Source organism: Palaemon carinicauda, chromosome 8, assembly GCF_036898095.1.
Source record: "Palaemon carinicauda isolate YSFRI2023 chromosome 8, ASM3689809v2, whole genome shotgun sequence".
NCBI lineage: Eukaryota > Metazoa > Arthropoda > Malacostraca > Decapoda > Palaemonidae > Palaemon > Palaemon carinicauda.
Window position 1 is genome coordinate 82,459,477 of NC_090732.1, and position 24,816 is coordinate 82,484,292.

Below are 24,816 nucleotides of genomic sequence, written 5' to 3' on the forward strand. Positions count from 1 at the left end.
GAAAGCGCTTTGACTGTAGACAATCTCGTTTGTACAGCCGTGCCCCAAAGCCTGGTTGCGTTTTTCATGGTCAGTCTACCAGTGGAAGCTTTAGGCACATTAGGTACTCAGGCATCTACTAGGATTGCATCCTCATTCCATTACTTTCTACAGATGACTTTAGGATGTAGTCATGTTGTAAGCACGTCCATGGCATTCAGAAAGAATCTTTCTGTGATGCAGACTCTTCAAGTGGATGCCTGGAAAAGACAACCATTACAGTCTATTACCTGCAGAACTTCACCCACAGGTTACTAGAAACTATTTTAGTGGGGCCTGTGGTAGTGCCATAGCAATTGGTTTAGCTATCTTAGCTTCTCTTACAGGATCATTATCAGCTGATCGAAGACTAAGATTACAGTTTTAGTCTGGGGTGAAAGTAAGAATAAGTGGCCTTTTCTTCACCATCCCTTTCTTTGGGTACAGCCCTGTCAGCTGTAGTTGAGTAGTTGAGCTGCTGAGGTGTGGACGTGTTTTGCCCGGAGCTCCGTTCAACACTCGCCCTGAGTCTTGTTTTAACTTTTGTTTCTTGCTTAGAATATCATTGAAAAGATATTAGTGAATCTTATGGAGAAACCTAAGTGAGAAAAAACAGTACACTGTCTTCTCCTAACTATTTCTACCTCATATGTGAAACCACGGAAGGAAACTGGAAAAATGCATAGGATGTGATTGCAATAAATTCTGTCGTAAGAAATTTGTGTATATAGTGGCAGGCATCTCTGATATTGAACGAAAGAACCTAGATTGATTATGCCCACACTTTGTAGGTGAAGCCAGACAAGCCAATCTATATACAGTGGAACCTCTACATACGATTGTCCTAAAATATGAATTTTCCAACATACAAAGTAAAATTCGACCAAATTTCTGTCTCAACATATGAAGTGTTGCTCCAACATACGAAGTAAACAATACGCTTACCCGTGGAATTTTCTTGAAAGCGTCCAGCGTCGTTTGTTGGTGACGCCGCTAGACGGCAGCACATTGGAGGGACGCCAATCGAGCGTCACCTTGATCAGTCCTCTCATCTCGTGCGCATCGTGTGGTTGTCCTCTATTCGCTCAGTTTTAACAGTTTTTTATCTTGCCTTTCCACGTGTTGTTTTCTTTGTTCCGTAACCATGGGTCCTAAAAATCTTAGTTTGGGTTCAGGAAGTAGTAGTAGTGGTGAGATAAAGAGGTAGTCTATGCTTTCATTAGAATTAAAGCAGGAAATAATAGAAAAGTATGAGCGAGGTGTACGTGTTAGCGATCTGGCTAAACAATATGGCGGGAATATTTCTACGATCTCGACGATCATAAAACAGAAGTCAGCCATTAAAGCAGTGAAACCTTTGAAGGGGATCACGATTATTTCTAAACGTCGTAGCCCTTCTCTGGAAGAGATGGAACGCCTTTTGTTGATCTGGATAAAGGACAAGGAGATTGTTGGCAATACGATCACGGAAACGATCATTTTTGAGAAGGCCAGCGCTATCTACAGTGACTTAAAGGCAGCGCGCTCTCAGGGTGACGCGGGGGAGAGTTCAGCCGATCCTACGACGGAGGAATTCAAGGCGTCTCGAGGTTGGTTCGAGAAATTTAGGAAACGGACCGGGATTCATTCAGTTATTCGTCATGGAGAAGCTTCGAGTTCGGACACCAAGGCTGCTAAAGACTTTGTTTTTTAAAAAGTTCGAAAGCATCGTGGCGGAGGAAGGTTATGTAGAGCAGCAGGTGTTCAACTGTGATGAAACCGGTCTGTTTTGGAAAAAGATGCCTAGTCGAACGTACATTACCGCCGAAGAGAAGAAAATGCCTGGACATAAGCCAATGAAGGATCGGTTGACTCTTGTGCTTTGTGCCAACGCCAGCGGGGACTGCAAAATAAAGCCGTTATTGGTTTACCATTCCGAAAACCCTAGGGCATTTAAAGCACACAGAATTAATAAAGACCTGCTACATGTTTTATGGCGTTCTAATTCTAAGGCTTGGGTTACTAGGCATATCTTTGTGGAATGGGTAAACGTAGTTTTCGGCCCTGCTGTCAAGAAGTATCTTCAGGAGAGGAATTTGCCTTTGAAGTGCTTGCTTTGTTTGGACAATGCACCCTCTCACCCCACCGGACTCGAAGATGATATTATCGACGAATACAAATTCATCAAGGTGTTTTATCTTCCACCGAATACCACCCCTATCCTCCAGCCCATGGACCAGCAAGTCATCTCTAATTTCAAAAAGCTCTGCACCAAGCACTTATTTAAGCAGTGCTTTAATATCACGCAAAGCACCAACTTAACTTTGCGTGAATTTTGGAGGAGCCACTTTAATATCGTGCACTGCTTAAAGATCATTGATCAGGCTTGGGAGGGAGTAACTCGTCGGACCCTGAATTCCGCTTGGAAGAAGCTTTGGCGTGATGCTGTTTCTTCCAGAGATTTCGAAGGTTTTGGCCCCGAGAATGAACCTGTACTTGCTGCCGAGGAAGACGTCGAAGAGATTGTATCTCTTGGCAAGTCCATGGGTCTGGAGGTCGATGAAGATGACATCACCGAACTCGTCGATGAGCATCACGAAGAGCTCACCACCGGGGAACTCAAGGAGCTGCAAGCCATGCAGCATGATGTGTTCCAAGTGCAGTTGAGTGAGTCGGAGGAGATCGAGGAGGTAGGCGAAATCTTAGGTACGGCAGAAATAAAACAGATGTTGGCATATCATCAACACGTTGTTGATTTCATCGACAAGCATCACCCACAGAAACTTCAGGTCTGCCGTGTTGTTGCACAATTCGATGAAGTTTGCTTAACGCATTTTAGAAAAATCCTCAAAAGCCGTACAAAGCAACTTTCACTCGATAGTTTCTTTAAAAAACCTTTAATACGGTTGGGTGATCATGATGAAAAGAAAAAAAGTGAAGCAAAGAAAAGGAAGACCGAATCGAGTGAAAGTGGTGAAAATTAAAAATAAGAAAAGAAAAAATGTAAAAAAAAAATATAAAATTATAAAAAAAAAAAAAAATAAGCTAAGTTAAGTTGAAGTTCACGTAGTTGTGTAAGTTATCGTACACGTTATCGTACAAAGTCACCATCCCTACCTCCTCGCTGATCTTCTGTCTCCTCCTGTGTAGAAGTCCCTACACCTGCGCTGGCCTGTCGCTAAGGTAAAGTGTTACTTTACAACCCGTTTTTTATTTATTATTTCATTATTGTTATTCATTTTTTTGGTTTGTAATATGTATTTATTATACAGGTATTGTATCAATGTCATGTGTAATTATGTGTAGCCATTTATTAAGGATTTATTATGGGTTTTTAAGCTGAGGAACGAATTAAATAAATTACCATGTATTCTTATGGGAATATTTGATCCAACATACGATCGTTTTAACATACGAAGCAGTTTCTGGAATGAATTAAGATCGTATGTAGAGGTATCATTGTATATCAAAATTGAAGGAAAATGTAGCAGGTTGGCTAGGGCACCAACCACCCATTGAGATACTGCTGCTAGAGAGTTATTGGGTCTTTTGACTGGCCAGACAGCACTACATTGTATCCTTCTCTCTGGTTACGGTTCATTTTCTCTTTGCCTACATACACCGAATAGTCTGGTCTATTCTTTACATATTCTCCTATGTTCTCATACACCTGACAACACTGAGATTACCAAACAATTCTTCCTTGTAATTGTTAAGTGGCTACTTTCCTCTTGGTAAGGGTGAAAGAGACTTTAGCTATGGTAAGCAGCTTTTTTAGGAGGACACTCCAAAAGCAAACCATTGTTCTCTAGTCTGGGGTAGTGCCATAGCCTCTGTACCATGATCTTCCAATGTCTTGGGTTAGAGTTCTTTGCGTGAGGGTACACTTGGGTACACTATTCTGTCTTATTTCTGTCTTATTTCTCTTCCTTATTTTGTTAGTTTTTATACTGTAGTTTATATATGAAATTTTTATTTTAAGTGTTGTTAGTGTTCTTGAAATATACTTAACTTTGAATGGAAATATAAAGTTTGCAAACAAAAGGATCAGAGAAGAGGCTGCAAACAAAATTCAGACATTGATTGCCGACACTGAAAGGAGAAAAATTGGAAACTAAAACCAAAAATAATGATATGCAATGTGTACTATGATAAAGAAGAAGTAGTAAATGCTTTGATTCAAAGAAACCGTTGCCTGGATCAAATCCAAAATATCGAAGAGAAGATAAGTGTTGACCTTAAGAAAAATACTTCAGGTGGGACTACCCACTATGTGCTGAAATGTGATCCTGAATTTCGGAGGGCTATTCATGATAATGGGGGACAAGGTTTTGTTACGATGGGTTACTTATAACACACGTTATATGTACCACGTGATCACATGCTACCACTGTCAGTATGAACATCTTGATAAAGATTGCCAGTCTAAGAATGAGGATGAGGTTTATTTTGGTATACTGTAGGTTGAATAGTTATTTTTGGTGGTGGAGTAAATTGTTCCTAGAATAATTCGGCTGAATTTTCGATGCCGTGGTCAATAACTCCTATACCAATAAATGTATTCAAATGAAATTTTAAGTGATGATTTAGAAAATATATAAGCTTTGTTTCTGTCAATTTTCATGTTCATACCTACTATAAGCATGCCTTGGCTGTCACTTTTGTTCTTAATTGACGATTTTTAGCTAAAAAAAGTCGGTGAGGAGCCGCAAATTACTCAGAGTTTTACAGATATCCAAATGATTTTCACAGGGTTTGATGCGTGTTATATGAATTACGTTCATACCAATTTTCGCATTGATACTTGCCATAAAAAAGTCATAGCAGCCATTTTTTTATATCTGCGGAGGCCTATTTTCGGCGGCTCCGTAAATAACTCTTAGAAAACTTCACATAACTAAATGAAATTTTAAGGGATTTGTCGGATGGATATTTACTTTTTTCGTACCAATTTTCATGTTGATATGTGCCATAGAAAATCCACAGCACATGTTTATTATGGGTTGAAGGTTATTTTTGGCGGTGGAGTAAATTGTTCCTAGAATAATTCATATATCCAAGTGAAAATTTCAGAGATTGATGGTTCTCTGTTCCTACCAGATCCCATGGTAATATGTACAATTGAAAAGGCGCAGCTATCACGTAGCCTTCTTAAACGGGATGTTAAATCTGGCAAAATTAAAGTGGACTGTGTGATAGGGAGAGACATTAACAAGGGACATTGTTTATGAGATCGCATAAACAATATCCGTCCAGAGTTCAGCTAGTATAAAATATTATGCTTTGTTGTACAAACCCATTGATCAAAAAGTGAATACTTTCCCCAATGCTAGTACTGATCCTGTGTTACATGGAGTGTTAGGGAAGCAAGCCTCAAGTACTGGGCTGAGCATTTGCAGTCTAGTCCTTTGTCTTGTAACTTAATTCCTTTCCATGTAAATACTATGTTGTGATGGGTTTTAATGGAAAACTTGTGTACCCTATCTTATAAACTCTGTACCTTGTCTGTGACATGGGTCTTATCCTGTAACTTCTCCATTTCCTTTTTTTATACATTTCAAACATTGAATATATTTATTGCTCGTAATTTTTTTTGTGATTTAATTTGAGCACCTCTAATGGTTTTATGAGAAAAGGTATTTTATTAAATATTTGAGTTTCAGGTACATAGAGAAAAATTAATTTTCTTTGTCCAATAAAGCACTACACCACAGTTAACTTTATGAATGAAAAACTTGGTTTCAGCTGAGTGGCATTGGTGCTAATTCTCTATTAATTTTTTTGTACAGGAATTTGCTATGGCATGCATCTTTTGAATAAGGAGTTTGGTGGCACAGTTTTGAGAAAAGCTGCAAGGGAGGATGGCCAGTACACCATAGAAGTAGATAAATTTTGTCATATATTCAAGTAAGTTATCATGTCCATTTTGGTTAAAGTCATAGCAATAGTATGGGTAAATATTTATCCTTGGTTAATGTTTTACTGGTCTTTATATTGATAAACATAATTAGATGATAAATTATTGGTAAGCAACTTTAAAATTAGCAACCAAAACTGTCTTTACAAAATTAGAATTTATGGAAGCCTATAAGAAATAACTATTGAAAATTTACAGTCACTTTTACCTCAGGGAAAATGTAACTGAATGACTTTCATTTCCTGAAATTTTTTTGTGTAAGATACAAAATCTGCCTTGCAATATTTTAAAAATTTCCATACATTGTATTTTTATCAAACTAAATTGAAACTTAGTGAAGCAATGAATACATGCTGTAATTTGAAATCTTATTTCTTTCATTAAATTCAAAGCGAATATAACAAAGTCCAAAATTGATTAAAGTTAATGAGTCATGAAACATTAGGAGTTTTACATTCACTTGAAAATGGTTATCATTTCAAGTGATACTGTATGTAGATCTTTATTTTCTCTGGCTCAAATGTTGTTTTAGAATTCCGCATTGTATTCAAGTAAAAAAACTAATGAAAATTTCCAAGATAAGCTCTTATACTCTTGTAATGTAGATGGTTAGTGTGTACTAAGACGATAAGGATTTGTAGTGCTAAAGTAAATTTTGTACAAGGTTATGATTTAATTTTGATTTTCAGATATATGGGTGTTAAGCAGGATGTGTTGTTAACTCATGGAGATAGTATAGACAAAGTAGCTGATGGCTTTAAGGTTGTTGGGACCTCCGGCAACATAGTTGCAGCGATTGCGAACGATAAACAGAGACTCTATGGTGTCCAGTTTCATCCGGAGGTAAGACCTGATAAGGAACATGTGAAGGGTAGTTGGGCTAAAAAATTAAGCAATAGGAATATAAAAATGTACATAAGTCTTAGTTCTTCACATTGAAATTAAGTTTTTTAATACAAAATTATTTTACTTTTCATATATATAAAATCATCACTGCTAATAACCCCCACATGTGTGCCCCTTGAAGGTCCCCATGCACTGCAAATTTTTGTCTATCAAACAGAATTAGCTGTAATAATTACTGAGCAAGCACCAACTAGGGTTCAAAGGTGTCCTCATTCACTGATATCACATTTTCATGGGATTAGAATTTGAGGAGGAAACTCAGTACATGAGTGATGGGTTTATATTTGAAAGAGTAAATTTGTATTGAAAATATATTTTATTGCAACCCTATTATTCCTACTGTATAGCCCACATCTTAATTCAGATGGAAGTATTTGAATTTAAGTTAGTCTTTTAGTGCCGACTTCTCAGACGGTGGCGGCTCCTTGAAATGAGGCTGCTATTGTCCTAACCTAATTTTCTAGAAGCCCCAGGATTGGAAGGATCTGAAAACTCCATATAAGAACTGGTCATTGAAGATAGTCAATGACCAAGCGCTTCAGAAGAGAATTCAACAAACCTGTCACTGTCTGTGACTTGGGACACTCCTCCTAGGTCTCGATCCCCTGGCGGGGTACATGTTGATGACCCTGACCTAACCCAGGCTCCTATGGGTGTGAGTCTGGAGTTGGAAGAGAGACTGAACTCTGATTCAGACAAATCAGAAAGTGTGTTGCCTCCGTCAGCTAGCCCAAAAGTTCCTGTCACCGAGCAAGTAGAGTGACTATTCCTTTATGCAGGTCTTGGCTTGCATAAGGAAAATTAATGGGGAGAGATATCATTTAGGACTTGTTCAGCCATGCCCCACGACCCTGGAAAGATCTGGTCAGAGCTACCCTGATCTAAGATAATGTCATTGTCTATTAAGACAGACTACTGGTCTGATTCTGTTGGCTATCAGACTGACAATGAGGATTTGTCAAACCCAAATAAATGGAAAGTGTCTAAGAACATTCTTCTCTCCAGGGCTAGAGCTGTTGAATTTCTAGCTCACAATGTGATCCACAAGAGGGCAAATTGGATCTTGAAAAGTCATGACTTTGTCATTTTGAGTTTCCAAAGGCAGGTGCCAAATAGGAAAGCTCTTCTTCTTCATAACTTGTTGGTGGCGGGTCCTTCCCTGTTCAACATGGAAGAGACAGATGCAGTTGCGGAGCGATGGTGGAAGCCGAGTCGGACTCCCTTGTCCATCATCTTTGATTCTTTCTGTACCGAAACTGTCTCCTGTGCATAGGTATGCTCGCAAAAAGAGGGGAAAGGCTTCTAGGCAGACCAATGCCAAGAAGTCTTTGAACCCCAAGCAGCCCTTTCATGGTAAGGGTGCTCAAGGAAGAGGAGGTAAAGCTAGAAAACGTGGGCATTCCCTGTAGGGGGTAATTCCCTCCAACAGACCACTGGTGCGGGGATGCCTGAGATGCAGGTGGCAGAGATGGGAGATCTTGAACCCCAAGCAGCCCTTTCATGGTAAGGGTGCTCGAGGAAGAGGAGGTAAAGCTAGAAAACGTGGGAATTCCCTGTAGGGGGTAATTCCCTCCAACAGACCACTGGTGCAGGGATGCCTGAGATGCAGGTGGCAGAGATGGGAGATCTATGGGGCTGATTCTTGGACAGCATTGATCCTCAGGAGCAGAGTCCCACATTCCATTCACCAGCCCTCCTCCCACTCTGTCTCACCATCCAGTGACATTATATTCCTCCGCGAAGGATCTTACCCTTCAGGCAAAAGTCCAGACCATGTTGGAGAAGAACTCTCCAAAAGGTTATCGACAGGCTCCCAGGCGTTTCAGTCCAGACTTTATGTTTGTAGAGAAGGCTTCTGGAGGAATGGAGACCTGCCTTAGACCTTTAAATCTTGAACAAGTTTGTTCTTCATACTCTGTTCAAGATGGAGACTGCAAAAATATTCAGCTAGTCTAGTCTGTTAGACCGGGGGGATCACACTGGATATAAAGGACACATACGCCAGATCCAATCCATCCTGCGTCAAGGAAGTATCTAAGATTAGTTCTGCGCGACAAGATGTAATAATTTCAGGTGCTGTATTTCAGTCTGCCCACAACCCTTAGGTTTAGGTGTTCATGCAATTGTTGACCTCTTGCCTCAAAATAGGCCCATGCTAACAGCCACTTGTTGAGATACTACCGTTAGAGTTATATGGGTTTTGACTGGCCAAACAGTACAACATTGGATCCCTCTCTTTGGTTACGGCTTATTTTGTTTTTGCCTACACATACACTGAATAGTCTGGCCTATTCTTTACATATTCTCCTCTTTCGTCATGCACTTGACAATACTGAAACTACCAAACAATTCTTCATCTCTCAAGAGGTTAACTTCTGCACAGTAATTGTTCAGTGGCCACTTTCCTCTTGGTAAGAGTAGAAGAGGCTTTACTTATGGTAAGCAGCTATTCTAGGAGAAGAACACTCCAAAATCAAACCATTGGTCTGTCGTCTTGGGTAATACTATAGCCTCTGGACCAGGGTCTTCCAGTGTCTTGGGTTAGAGATCTCTTTCTTGAGGGTACACTCAGGCACACTATTCTATCTTGGTTTCTCTTCCTCTTGTTATTTTGAGGTTTTTATCCTCTTTTTATTTTCAAGTTTTTATAGTTTACAAGTGAAAGATTATTTTGTTATGGTTCTTGAACTTCTCGTAGTTTATTTCCTTTCCTCACTGGGTTATTTTCCCTGTTGGAGCCTAGGGATTATAGCATCCTGCTTTTCCAATTAGGGTTGTAGCTTAGCAAGCAATAATAAAGATAATGATATGTCTACTTCGGTATCTAGATGACTGTTTGATGTCATAAGGGCGTGGGGTAATAACTAAATCATACAGGATAGGAGGCGGTGAATTAGACGAGGGTGAACTTGTAAGCAGGATTTATTGTCTAAATAAATTTTCACAATAAAAATGAGCAGAAATCTTCCTCAAAGCAAGTGAATTAGAACTTTAAATCTTGAGGGTGCATAACCTAAGATTAATAAGTTTCTCGCTGGCTCTTAAATGATTTCATCAAACAAATACAATGGAATATACTTTTAACTGGTACATTAATATACCCGGGGAGAGCGGATGGGGAGACATTTAAACTAAGAAAAACTATTGGACGGCTGTGGTAGGCTTACCCTGGCCGGTGGGCCTAGTGAGGGTAACCGCATCATAATGGTTCTCACTCTGCGTCCCCTCTCCCCGGTGTACCTGTTGACATGGAAACGGATTCAGTACACGTGTGCTTGGGTCATCAAAAACCCAAGCAAAAATGAAAGCGACTTGAACTGCTTCCCAAAAACCCATGGATTAGGGAGACAAGGTGATAGTTCGGCAATATCCGCCCTACTTTCTGCGCATTTACTGTACTGCTTAGCCTTTGGTTAAAATAATATATTTGTCCGTGACATTGATTTTAGCAGACTCGATGTAGACCATTCTCCTTCACTGAGACAGGCTTCTCACCTTGTGCCTTGACCTGTGGTTTGTGTTGAATTTGGAGAAGTCCTCTCTGCGACCATCTCAAGATCTGGTATATCTAGGAATGCAGATATACACTCAAATTGGAAAAGTGTCTTCGTCCCAAAGCAGAATAGAGATTCAGGTAAGCGGCTTGTCTCTTCCTCTCTCAAGGCTCGCTACAAACTTACCTGTGGTAATGCCTCTTGGGGCACCCGACCTTTCTGGAGCGTCTGGTTCCTAACGGTCGCTTTCACATCCGATCTCTCCAATGGCAGCTGAAGACCTGGTCTCAACATGGGAACACTCTGGAGCAAAAGAGAGACTTTGAGTTGGTAGGTTCTAGACACCAACCTTTTCAAAAGGGTAGATCTCCATCCTCCTCAAAATTAGATGCTCTAAATGGATGCGTCAAAAGACATGTGGAGCCTCACCTGTTGCAGCACATGGCCTTCGGGCTGTGGTCCAATTCTAATTGACAGTAGCACATAAACCTGGAAATGAGGGCAGCTCTTCTGGTCCTCCCAAATTTCTAACAGGTCCTTTTAGGTCACTCCTTAGTGTTGTTTAGCATCAACACAACTGTTGTTGCATATCTAAACAAAGAAGGAGTTACTTTTTCACGGGGCTTTGCTATCTAGCTGTGGAAAATCTGTGTTGGATGGAAGAGAACGCAATCTCCCTGACAGTGTGGTTGATTCCTTGCAGAAAGAATATCTTGACAGACAATATGAGTTGGAAAACTCGGATAGTTGTCTCCCAGTGGTCTACATCCCTGGATAGCCAACAAAGTCCATACTCTGTGGGGTTAGCCGATACTAGACTTGTTCGAAACTTCTCTCAACTGGAAGTTTCTGATATATTGTTCTCCAATACTAGACCCACAGGTGACCTTCCAGGATGCCTTCAAACACCCCTGGGGAGAACATACACGTCTATGCATTCTCCCCCTTTTGCCTAATGAGGAGACTTCTCAACAAGTGAAGTCATCCCACAAACTTTCGATAACCCTAATAACTCTTATATGGCAGCAAGCAGAATAATTCTCGGGCCTTTTACTTTTGCTAACGGGTACCAAGGGAGCTCCCACCCTTCCACAATCTTCTTCGCCAGCCACACGCACAGGTGTTCCAGAAGACAGTCGCATTCACGCCTGGAGGATAACCAGCATCTCCTATCACCGGGAGGCTTTTCCCAGGCAGTGACGAAGGGGATGTATGGGTACCTCAGGAGGTATTTATTGTAGTCTACCAGGCGAAGTGGAGTTTTTGTTGTATCTCCGGGAGGAAAAACTGCCCATTCTTGGTGGGGGAAGACTTGTTCAGCTTTGAGCCTTGTCTTTAGACTGAATGGAGTTGACATTTCCTCCTTGATGGAATTGTCTGTGATCATACGGAGGTTCGCGCTTACCTGTCCTCAGTCGGAATTGAGATCACCTCCTTGGAATGTAGATCTGGGGTTGCTGAATTCCTTAATAGAGATATAGCAAAAATTAGTGCATGGTGCATATTATGAAGCATGAAGTTGAATCCAAACAAAACTCAATGTATGATTGTAAGTAGGGGGAGGACAGTTGCTTCTCAGCATCTGGATCTTTGCATGGATGATATTTCTTTAACTCTTTGACTTTTAGAATTTTAGGTGTGATTCTTGACAATAATTTTACTTTTGAGAAACACATTAGGTCTGTCTCTTCTTCATTTGCATAAAATATTGACTTAATGAGAAAGTCTAGATTTTCGGTGGTCAGTCTATTCTGAAGAAGTGTTTTGCTGTAATTCTTTCATTCTACCTTACTTCAAATATTGTTCTCGTGTCTGGTCTTCAGTTGCTAATTCCCATCTTAATATGTTGGACAGGAACTTATGGTCTATTAAATTTCTTATTACTGATCTAGATATTAATCTCTGGCACTATCATTCAATTAGTTTGTTATGCATGTTGCATAAGATTTTTCATAATTCTGACCATCCTTTACTTTCAGGTCTTCCCGGACAGTACGCCCCTGTTTGTAATACTAGGTATACCATTAATTCCAATAGTCAGAGCTTCTCCATCATGAGACTCAGTACTACACAGTATGCTAGAAGTTTTATTCCTGCTATGGCCAATTATTATTATTACTTGCTAAGCTACAACCCTAGTTTGAAAAGCAGGATGCTATAAGCCTAGAGGCTCCAACAGGGAAAATAGCCCAGTGAGGATTGATTGATTGATTGATTTAAAGTTTTCAGGCATCCTGACATCAAAGGTCATTGATGCCGAACTAAAAGGAAATGAGGAAAAATAAAATATTCTAAGAATGGTTTATCTGCAGTGGTTGAGGTAAGCTTTATAGAGGAACCTGGAAGCTGATTTTCCCCAAGAGAGGGGAGGAAGAAAAAAGAAAGAGCCAGTTATTCGTATTCAGTCACTCAGACTAAAACTAGGTAACCAATGCCCTCAACCTCCTGCTACTTCTTTATTAAGGAGCTTGAGCTATTAAACTAGCTGTTGTGCAGCCACCACAGGACCGATAGAAATTGTATTGTGTCTCCTGTGGGTTACGTCTTGCAGGTAGTGGGGCGATAAAGGTTATCTGACGCTTCCTCACGCCCGCCTGTAGAACCGACGCCACAGAGTAATTTTGTTTGAACGTCAGGGACGTAGCAATGCCCGTCATTGTGTGCTCTGGGTTGACGTGTTGGAGGAGGATCTGGATTAAGTGTAAGGTCGTGGTGCTTCTCTTGACCCTTCCTGTGCTGATGAAGAGAGCTGGTAAATGGGCTCGAGCTGCTGCTGTTCTTTTGAGGTAGTACCTCAAACTCCTTACTGGCCATAGTAACAAATGATCTGGGTCATCAGTGGCTTTCTTCTGGTTGCTTGTCAAGGACCTCTTAGTATCTCCTCTGCTGGACACCAGAAGGTGGGAGGAGTTTCGAGGATGAGCCTAAGTGAAGGGATCTCGAGGAGTTGGAGTGGAGAGCTGGGCAGAAACCTTCAGCCTAGCACTCTCCAGTCCCTGGGACTAGGGCAGGTCTGCCCTGGAGTTGTGAGTCTTCCGAGTACCATAGATACAGTCCAAGACCGTGTCCTTGCTCTCTTCAGGAGCCATCGCCGGGTCTACCAACCCATTGAGGTCCCTCATGCAGGCCAAGACCTGCCAGAAGGCATGCTCAGACTCCTTCTGCTCCGCTTCTGAAGAAGGACTGGCTGCTGGATCGAAGTCTTCCACCCAAGAGACATCATCTTGTAGGAAATAAAGTCTCGAAGACAGGTCTAGATGGGATGACCCTTTGCTGGTCAGCTGTATTATTATTATTATTATTATTATTATTATTATTATTATTATTATTATTATTATTATTATTATTATTATTAGCCATGCTGCAACCCTAGTTGGAAAAGCAAGATGCTATAAGCTCAAAGGCTCCAACAGGGAAAAATAGCCCAGTGAGGAAAGGAAATAAGGAAATAAATAAATGATGGGAACAAATTAACAATAAATCATTCTACAAACAGTAACAACGTCAAAACAGATATGTCATATATAAACTATAAAAAGACTTATGTCAGCCATAGAGAAAGGATCACCCTTATACTAATCGATTTACACTGGCTGCCGATTAAAGCGAGAATTGAATTTAAAATATGTACAAAACCCACCAAGTTATCAGAACCGGGCGTCCAAAATACTCAAGAGAATTGCTACATATTGCGCAGCCATAAAATTGTGTCGACATGAGAATAGGTACAGATGGCTTCAAACTGTTGGAACCTAGATTTATGTCTACTTTAGGCTCCAGAGCCTTTAAATATGTGGCCCCGAGACTATATAATGAGCTCCCACGAAACATTCGTATGATTGAAGACATTAAGGCTTTCAAGAGGAAACTGAAGACTTTCTTATTTCATAAGGCTTTTGACAGTGACGATTTAACAGTAAATGAACAATATGTGATATGAAATGTTAAATACTCTGAACGAACAATGTAAAACGACAGTGGAGGTCCTGTAGAGAGTGGGGTTCCCCTGCTGTATGGGACCGGAAAAGCAGCCATCAAAGTAAAGTAAAGTAAGCCTGTTCAACATAAAAACATATGCTGTAATTTTGAACTTTTGAAGTTCTACTGATTCAACTACCCGATTAGGAAGATCATTCCACAACTTGGACAGAGCTGGAATAAAACTTCTAGAATACTGTGTAATATTGAGCCTCATGATGAAGAAGGCCTGGCTTTTAGAATTAACTGCCTGCCTAGTATTACGAACAGGATGGAATTGTGCCGGAAGATCCGAATGTTAAGGATGGTCATAATTATGAAAAATCTTATGCAACGTGCATAATGAACTAATTGAACGACCGTGTCAAATATTAATATCTAGATCAGGAATAAGAAATTTATTTGACCGAAGTTTCTGTCCAACAAGTTGAGATGAGAATCAAAAGCTGAAGACCAGACAGGAGAACAATACTCAAAAAAAGGTAGAATGAAAGAATTGAAACACTTCTTCAGAATAGATTGATCACCGAAAATCTTGAAAGACTTTCTCAATAAGCCAATATTTTGTACAATTGAAGAAGACACAGACCTAATGTGTTTCTCAAAAGTAAATTTGCTGTCGAGAATCACACCTAGAATTTTAAGAGTCATACATAGTTAAAGAAACATTATCAATACTGAGATCCAGATGTTAAGGAGACACTATCCTTGACCTAGTTACAATCATACTTTGAGTTTTGTTAGGATTCAACTTCATACCCTATAATTTGCACCATGCACTAATTTTAGTTAGATCTCTATTAAGGGATTCAGCAACCCCAGGGTATGGAATTGGTGCAAAGAGAGTAGCATCATATTCATATGCAGCAACTTGCTTTTATGAAAAATAATGGGCCAAGAACATTACCCTGTGGAACACTAGAGATCACATTCCTATACTCACTATGGTGCCCATCAACAACAACTCTTTGAGATCTATTACTATCCTATGCTCTCCTGGGACCTCTGCGATGGTAGAAGGCTGGAAGGAGTCGTCTAGAGACTTCCCTACACAAGGAGTTCACTCGAATCGATGGGCGTGGAGCGGGCGTGACAACACTCGACCTTCCCTTGGATGTCCTGACAGGGGTCAAGTTGACTCTATATGAGGCTACTTTGTCAAGGGCTCCTCTCTTCTTGCTGGGAAGGAACCATGGATCTTCTCCTTGGATCTGGAGATGGAGAGGAAGACTCCTCCAAAGGGATCCTGGGAGTTTTTGAAGGAGAGAGAGCTGGAGGGATGCTAACAGCTCTAACCAAGGCTCCAAACCATAGTTCTTGTCTGATTGTGTAGCTGTCGGAAAGTTCCCCTGAAGGGTACAACGAAGAGAGCCCTATCTGCTGTCAGGACAGTCTTTGAGGAAGGCTGAGTTGCTGAAGTCCCCGTCCCAGAAAACGGGACTGGCCGTAATTGGGGAATCTTAAACTCCTGAAGTCTACTCTTTTCCACTCTCCTTGGCAAACGCTATGGTCTTTGTTTGCGGGAAGGTGAACTATGAGGAGACTTGGATCTCTCCAGCTGCAGCTCTGGAGCTTGAAGAGGAGAAGACCTAACAGGGTTTTCTTCCATCAGGCAGCAGCCCTCAAAAGGGTGTTGTTCATGCAAACGCTGGCGACGGGCGGGGGCTGGTTCTTGCTGAGGCTGTGATGTGGGCCACTAGGTCACGAGAAGCTGTTTGCTTGTGAGAAGAGGCTTGTTGGTCATCCACAGATAACCTAGGCGATTGGTGGGATGGCGAACGATGATCGAGATTCTGATGTCCTTTACCCTCTTCTCTGTTGGAGTGGCGAGTCATGGAATGACGGGAGGGTTAACGCACAGCTGACGAACGATGAGACGGCGATTGGCGAGTTGTCGATCGGTGAACTGGAGATTGACGAGCCAGAGGCAGTAGTGGAGGGCTGTGATCTTTAGAAAGGGAATCAGCCGCTGGAGAAGATCAGGAGCTTATCATAGACAGAGAATGGCGAGCAGATTCTCTGATATGAGTCGGCGAACAGACAGGAAGGCTGGAATCACCTGGTGAGCCACAAACCGAAATTTGTCGGCGAGCAGAAAGAGAGGCAGGATGGTCTGTCGAACAATTTGGGACAGGTGACCGACGAGACTGGCGGATTCAGATAAGTGGGCGAGGGTCAGGAACCAGGTTAGGCGAAGAGGAGTGTAAGCTCCGACGAGGGCGACGACCGCGAAGGCGGGGCTCCGCAGGGTAGGGCTGAGCAGCAAGCTGATCATCCTCAGGCCTCCAAAGAAGAGTCTGTATGGGTGATCTCTCACAAACGAGAGAGGTGATCACCAGCAGGAGATACCTGCCTTGGACTTTGCTCCACCCCAGAAGGATGGTTGGAGATGGGGGGAGTGTAGTCATCGGCAGTGGCGGACGGAGGAGTGGAAGAGGCAGGAACGGAGTCGTTGGGCAGGGCAGCAGCAGACTCCTCAGGGACAACAAGGTCAACACCTAGAGGGGCCAACGGGTCGACTCCAAAGCAGAAGACAGCTGCATCTCCGTATCTCGCTGAAGGAGCTGCACCAACACCACCTTGGAAGGCTGACCGGGCAATCTCAGGGACGGCCACATCTGAAAAATGGAAGAAATAGATATGGATTCCCCTGGGGAGAAAGGCGAGGCCGCTTCGGTACGGGGATCAAGGTTGTCCAAGAGTTAAAGGGTCTGCGCTACTGCTCGACAGTTCCCCAGAGGAAGCTGGCTGAGAAGCTTTGAAGGAAAGTCAGAGTTGCAAGGAGAAGCTTTGGGTTTCCTCTGCTTCTATGAAGACCCCGAAGGAGAAGAATCCCTTTTAGCCTTCTTTCGCCGTCGCCCAAACCTTTCCCTCTGTGAGGCAGACCACTCCCGACACTCGACACACTTATCCTTGTCACACCTGTGCCTCTCCAAGCCGGACACAATCGGTGGGTGTCTGTGTCCACTGCGGACATAAACGTCCTGCAGGAGGGCCTTTGGGCCCAGAGCAGTCAGCCACACACACAAACTGAAAAGAAAAAGCACAAGAAGATTAATAACCGCAGTCCAAATTGGTGAGGAGGAAGAGCGCTAACAACTATTCTCCCTCCAAGCCAAAAGCAAAGTGAATTGCTGTCACAAGTGTGTGAGTGAGAGGGTTAACTACTACCCCTCCCCCCTCACTAACTAGCAGTGTGGGTGGTTAACCCTTGCTAAAAATTTAATGGCTCGTTATTTCAGCTTCGTCAAAAGTAATACCCCTATAAATAGAGTCAGTTTGTATTCCAGTTACGGAGCAAGTGTGTGTATATTTCTATGTTCCTATTCTCCTTGCGAGGAGTCGTTGGGCAATATCCAGGTTTAAGTATGAGTGATCTTACTCCTTATATTTACCTAGTAAAGTCAGTGCTCTCTTCCACTCGCTCGCCAAGATTGCTTAGGCCGTCAAACTCTCGAGCATTGACAGGCTTAGGGTTCACAAGATATCAGGATACTCCTCTCATGACTTGTATCCCGGGTCAATGTTTCCAGCCAGTTAGAATTTAGACTTCCACCCACCTAATGGTGAGTCTCCATAGCAAAGAATAGACTCCATACCAAAGAATGAGGGTTAGTGTTTGTGTTGAAACAAATGGCAAATTTATAAGTAATTTGTATTTTTCCTAATTACAGTATACTAACTTGAGTTCTTTACGCATATTTGTCCCACCATCACCTTAACACCCCCCCCTCCCCGCCAGGAGTCCTGCTGCCACCCCGCAACCCCCACAAACTAGCATAGGGATGTTGACACCTTATGCTGAAACATATATCCATAGTAAAGAATTCCGTATTTTATAGTTAGGAAAAATGCGAATCACTTCCAAATTTGTGTACGTATAGCAAAATTTTATACCGTAATAGCAGCAATTTGAAATAATCTTTTTCAATGAAGGCATCCTTTATTCATGTAATTTATACTGATGGTTCTAAATCATCATCAAATGTAGGATCTACTGTCGTATCGCTCTTAAAAAATTTTCTATTTTTCTCCACCAAACATTTCTGGTAAAACAGCAGAACTGTGTACAATATATTCAGCAGTGAATATCATGTGAATAGAAATGCTATTGAATCCCCCTCAAATTCATCGGCCAAAAATTATCTGGTACAACAAATAAAGTTTCATTAGATGAATTATATGAAGTAATGGACAAATTTCAATATGGTCAATCCCTGCCAATGTAGGCATAAACGAAAATGAAGATTGTGTTTAAGAAGTAATTTTGAAGTCCTGTCTCATTTTCAAATCAGTCTCACCCATGTGACCCTTGGTTATGCGTTGAATAACCCACGGGACATAGTTCCTTTATGCAAAGAATGCAGGTAAGTATTGGCTGTCGAACACTCACTACATATTTGATCATCCAAACTTAAACTAACAGTGGTCATGCTTGGGAAATCTGTCAACTAAGGAAATTTTGTCACCTCAAAATTTTCAGATTCATGAGTTTATGACTTTGGGTGTATTTCAGTAATCTTATCTTGAAGATAACAATATACTGCGTTATTTTAGATTTTGGAAACACGACACCCATAAAACATTTATTGTAAGATCATTAATTTTAAAGTACAGGCAACACTAATTAGCTATTCAATAGCACATATAAGAGCAAATACACTTCTTTTGACCACAGGTTTTAAGATTTCATAACTCGTGCACACAAGTTGAACAAAGGATGATGCCTTTCACTTTGAAAAGAAAAGTATGCTCATAATTTACTTAATCTCTCAGCACATTATTGTATTTTAGAATTTTGAAAACATGGCAAAATATCACTTCACTTAGAGTTTTTATAATGCAAACTATGTCCAAGTAAGAGGCATGATACAGAGTGAGGAACAATAGAAATAAAGGACTTGGAACTGACAGGTTCAGACAAGCCAAAATTGGTTGTGTTTGCTTTAGCATCAGGTTTGCGTATTAATAGTTTTAGTACTGAAATACAATTACTTGAGGTCCATTAAGTTGTTGTGCTACCTTGGGGCAAAAGTTGATTAAACAGAGACCTTATTTTCATATCAGGGAGTGGGTTGTCCTCGGGTAGTTTGGTTTTAATCAAACAGATAGATGCACTGGCACTATTGTGGGTTAGGAATAAGTCTGCACATGCATTATTTATCACTGCCAAGTTTAAAGATTTTTTTTTTTTTCATACAGGTAGATCTCACTGAGCAGGGAACTACAATGATGAGAAACTTTTTATATGAAATAAGTGGCCTCTCTGGAACCTTTACACTTCAAAGCAGAGAACTACAATGTATAAATTACATTAAGGAACAAGTAGGATCTAATAAAGTTCTGGTAAGTATTGTATAGATTTCTTCATACTCTTCTCATTGTTCTTAGCAAATTCTGCAATCATATTATCAGGTACAAATTCTGGTTGCAATGTTCCCAGACATGTCAATTCTGAAATTTTTGAAGATAAAAGATGCGGAAAGGATGTTAGGGATTGTCTGCTCATGCACACTTGTGAACTACTAATTGGGGGTAACAACTACAGAATACCCAGCTCATTCTATTACATGTCTCAAAGCTGTCCACTTCATTGAGATTGTCCCAAGAGTTGTTCCATCCTTTATTATTATTACTAGCTAAGCTACAACCCTAGCTCAAAAAGCAAGATGCTATAATCCCAAGGGCTTCAACAGGGAAAATAGCCCGGTGAGGAAAGAAAATGAAATAAATAAACGATATGAGAAATAATGAACAATTAAGGTAAGATGTTTTAAAAACAGTAACAACATCAAAACATGTTTCATATTTAAACTATAAAAAGACTTATATCAGCCTGTTCAACATGAAGAATTTGCAAGTTTGAAGTTCTATCTAATCTACTACCTGTTTAGTAAGATCGTTCCACAACTTGGTCACAGCTGGAATAAAACTCTTAGAATCCTGTGTAGTGTTAAGCCTCATGATGGAGAAGGCCTGACTTTTAGAATTAACTGCATGTCTAGTAATACAAACAGAATGGAACTGTCCGGGAAGATTTGAATGTAAAGGATGATCAGAATTATGAAAAATCTTACGCAACATGCATTAAAAACTAATTGAACAACGGTCCCAGAGATTAATATTATATCAGGAATAAGAAATTTAGTAGACTGTAAATTCCTGTTCAACAAATTAAGATGAGAATCAGTAGCTGAAGACCAGACAGTAGGATAAGACTTGAAATGAAGGAAAAGAAATGAAAGAATTAAAACACTTCTTTAGAATAGATTGACCACCTAAAATTTTAAAAGACTTTCTCATCAAGCCAATTTTTTGTGCGATTAAAGAAGACACAGACTTAATGAGTTTTTCAAAAGTAAATTTGCTGTCAAGAATCACACCTAAAGTTTTAAAGGAGTCGCAGAGTTAAAGAAATATTATCAATGCTGAGATGCATATGTTGAGGAGCCACTGTCCTTGACCTACTTAAAATCATAATTTGAGTTTTGTTAGGATTCAACTTCATGCCCTGTAATTTGCACCATTCAGTAATTTTAGCTAGATCTCTATTAAGAGATGTACATTCAGGAGATGGAATTGATGTAAAGAGAGTAGCTTCATCTGCATATGCAACAAGCTTGTTTTCTAGGCCAAACCACATGCCATGTGTATATAGTATGAAAAGTAATGGGCCAGGAACACTACCCTGTGGAACACCGGACTATCACATTCCTATACTGTATACGCTATGGTGCACATCAACAACAACTCTGCGATCTGTTACTGAAAAATCCAATGATAATGCTAAGAAACGACCTACCCATTCTCAACTTTGGAGTTAACAAATACATACAGTATTTACTAAAATTTTCTTCAGTACTTTATTTCTTTTTCATAGATAACTAATTTTATTACCTTTGTTTCATCACATACATATACCAAGGCATTTCCCCCAATTTTGGGGGTTAGCTGACATCAAACAAATGAAACTAAAAAGGGGACCTCTCCTCTCTACGTTCCTCCCAGCCTGACAAGGGACTCTACCGATTTTGGCTGGACCTCTTCCATACTCCCCAACCCCTGGGAGAAGGAAAGTCGACAGGCTAAAGGAGGTAAGAGACGTCGAACAGAGAACGGATGTCCCCTCGAGCGATCCTGTTGACGCATCCCAGGACGCTCCCCCTCCCGGCAGGAAAGGCGAGATGAGGAAGTGTTCGTCTTCTTCGGAGGACGCAAGACCTAGAGACATAGGTCCCCCGTTATGTTCCAGCAACCCTCGTGTAGCAATTGGAGCTCTCCGGAAATCTTCCTGTCGGAAGACGACGACGTGTCCGTGCCTAAACAGTTGTGTAGGACGCATAGTTCGTTGGAGGAAGAAGACATGCACTTTACATCGGTTCACGCTTCTCCCCCACCCCCGGATTGGGAGATGTCGCAAGGGACTTCACCTCCTCTTCGTCAGAAGACCCCAGCAAGGGTTTCCGAAACTTTGGATGCTCCCTTGCAGCGATCGGGGCGCATTTCAGGAAGCGACAAGGATCGTGATGCTCCCTCGCAGCAGACTGGATGCATGGAGGACGCACCGCAAGCAGCATGCCTGTCAGAGTTTCAACGGTCCATTGCGTCCCTGTTTGATGTTTATAAGTCGCAAACAGAGCAAGCTCGCAAGAAGGAACCTAAGGACGTCAACAGACCAAGGAAAAGAATAAGATCGGAGCGAGACGCGGACTCTCGGCAAGCTGCAGCGCTCATGGACGCTCCCTCGCAGATATCTGGACGCGTTACGGGAGGCGGCAAGGATCTTGACGCTCCCTCGCAGCATGCTGTACGCATGCGAGCAGGACTCTTCCCCGCAGCAGGCTGGACACATACTTGACGCTCCCTCGCAAGTCCAGGGCAAGTTAGTTTAGGTCAACGCAGACAACACCACAGCGTTGGCCTACATCAGAAAACAGGGAGGCACTCGTTCAGATTCCCTTTACGAGGCAGCAAAAGATCTCCTACTGTGGGCGAAAGCGAGAAATATAACTGATAACACGCTTCATAGAAGGGGAGAAGAATGTCAGAGCGGATCTTCTCAGCAGAGGAAGACAGGTTCTCGTGACAGACTGGACCCTACATCACGAGGTGTGCAGCAGGCTTTGGAATCTGTGGGGAGAACCGTCAATAGACCTCTTCGTGACCCAGAAAACAAAGAGGTTACCAGTTTATTGCTGTCCAGTCCCAGACCAGGAAGCAGTGGCAGTGGACGCCTTCCTCATGGAGTGGGAAGGACTAGACATGTATGCCTTTCCCCCATTCAAGATCCTACACAGAGTCTTGAAAAAGTTCGGAGAGTCGAGCAATGCCCGCATGACCCTGATAGCTCCAGTTTGGCCCAGGAGACCTTGGATCGCAGAAGTGATGGAGTGGCTAGTAGACACCCCCAGAACGTTACCGTGTCGGAACGATCTACTCAAATAGCCACACATAGAGAGATACCATCAAAATCTCGCTCTCAATCTAACTGCCTTTCGAATATCGAAAAGCTGGCAAGAGTGAAGGGCTTTTCGAGGGAAGCTGCAAGAGCTATTGCGAGAGCTAGGAGGACGTCCACAATTAAGGTGTACCAATCTAAGTGGGACGTGTTTAGAGAATGGTGCAGGATTAACAACTTTTCCTCTTCCAGTATCTCTCTAAACTCAACTGGCAGATTTTGTTGCATTTACGAACAAAAGAGATGCTGGCAGTATTGACCATCAAGGGATACCGCAGCATGCTAGCCTCCGTCTTCCATCACAGACATATTGACATGTCAGGAGACAAGGATCTCTTGGACCCCATAAGATCTTTTGAGACCGTTAAGAGGAAGGACAATCCAACCCCCTCTTGGAACTTGGATATAGTCCTGATGTTTTTGACCTCGAGCAGGTTTGAACCTCTCGACAAGGCTTCATGGAAGGATCTTACTAAGAAGACCCTATTCCTGGTTGCATTGGCTACTGCCAAGAGAATAGGAGAATTGCAAGCCATTAGCAAAAAGAGGGCTTAAATGGAGATAATGCAATTTGCTCTCTACAGCTAGGTTTTCTCGCCAGGAACGAGAATCCTTCGCGACCATGCCCCAGATCCTTTACCATTCCAGGGTTATCTCACTTAGTAGGACGGGAAAAGGAGAGAGGCCTTTGTCCAGTGAGAGCCCTAAAATTTTATCTGCAGAGGACCAAAAACCTGAGAGGACAGGCAGATACAACCTCTGGTGCTCGGTAAAGAAGCCTTCGTTACCTTTATCAAAGAATGCTCTGGCATTCTTTATTAGGGATTTAATAAGGGAAGCTCACCAGAACTGTGACGAGAAAAGCTTTCCAATCCTTAAGGTCAAACCACATGAAGTAAGAGCTGTGGCGACTTCTATGGCTTATAGACACAATAAGTCGATGAAATCAATTTTGGAGGCGACATTCTGGCGAAGTAAATCAATCTTCGCAGATTGTTACCTTAAAGAGGTACAGACCCAATATGAGGATTGTTGTTCCCTGGGTCCGTATGTTGCCTCTGGCGTCGTAGTTGGAGAAGGTACTACTGCCTCTAACCTATAACCTTGTATTATATACCCTTGCCTTTTTTTCTTGAACTTGGTATCACAGGTTGTCTGTGAAGGTTATTGCAGCCTTCCACAGTCTGGGATGCAAGTCGTAGTTAGTTTTTATGGTGTGTGTATTTTTGGGTCGGGTGGTCAGATCACTGTCCATGGCTATGCCAGGATAGCAAGGGTGATGGTCTAGCCATGTTAAGGTCAAGGACTGTGTGGCAGCCCCACAGAGACTTTTACAGCCCCCTGGGTGGATCGATCGCTGGCTCTTTCAAGGAATGCAGGCAAATGAGGCAGGATGACTATGAAGCCAGCTTCCTTATCAGGTAAGAACCAGATTATTGGTACAGCTAATTTGTAGCAATTGATAATAATACGAATTCCTGACGGGGTTGCGGTTTTCTAACCCACCACCAATGGTGTCAATCAGCTATATACTTGTAACTACCAGGGAAGTTACATATTTAAAAATGATATTTTCATTTTAAAATAAGTTTTTAAATATACTTACCTGGTAGTTACATATATAAAAGGTCCCTCCCTCCTCCCCTCTGAAAACAGGGGCATGGAATTCTTGAGGATAAATGGGAATGGTTCCAGGTACCTGGTTAGAGGGCGCACAGGTATGATCACCTGCCCACCTGTTGGCGATTGCCGCAAATTTTGAATTTCTGCCGTGCGCGTGACGAATCTGTGGGATTAAGCTATATATAAGTAACTACCAGGTAAATATGTTTAAAAATATTTTAAAATGAAAATACCATATTTATATTTAAAGGAAGACCTCAGAAGACCCCCAACTTTGGGGGGTAGCCGACATCAACAAAGAAACAAAAACAAAAAGGGGACCTCTACTCTCTACGTTCCTCCCAGCCTAACAAGGGACTCAACCGAGTTCAGCTGGTACTGCTAGGGTGTCACAGCCCACCCTCCCACATTATCCACCACAGATGAAGCTTCATAATGCTGAA

General features: G+C 41.8%; 1 protein-coding gene across 5 annotated transcripts in view; it reads left to right on the top strand.

Annotated features, from left to right (window-relative positions):
• Positions 1 to 24,816, top strand: part of bur (GMP synthase burgundy) — a 266,584-nt gene that overhangs the window by 93,435 nt on the left and 148,333 nt on the right. For all 5 annotated transcript variants that reach the window (XM_068378694.1, XM_068378693.1, XM_068378692.1 and 2 more), the window contains 3 exons: positions 5,787 to 5,904; positions 6,604 to 6,757; positions 19,495 to 19,638. In XM_068378694.1, the coding sequence (XP_068234795.1) occupies positions 5,787 to 5,904; positions 6,604 to 6,757; positions 19,495 to 19,638 (416 nt within the window). The remainder of the gene's footprint in view (positions 1 to 5,786; positions 5,905 to 6,603; positions 6,758 to 19,494; positions 19,639 to 24,816) is intronic.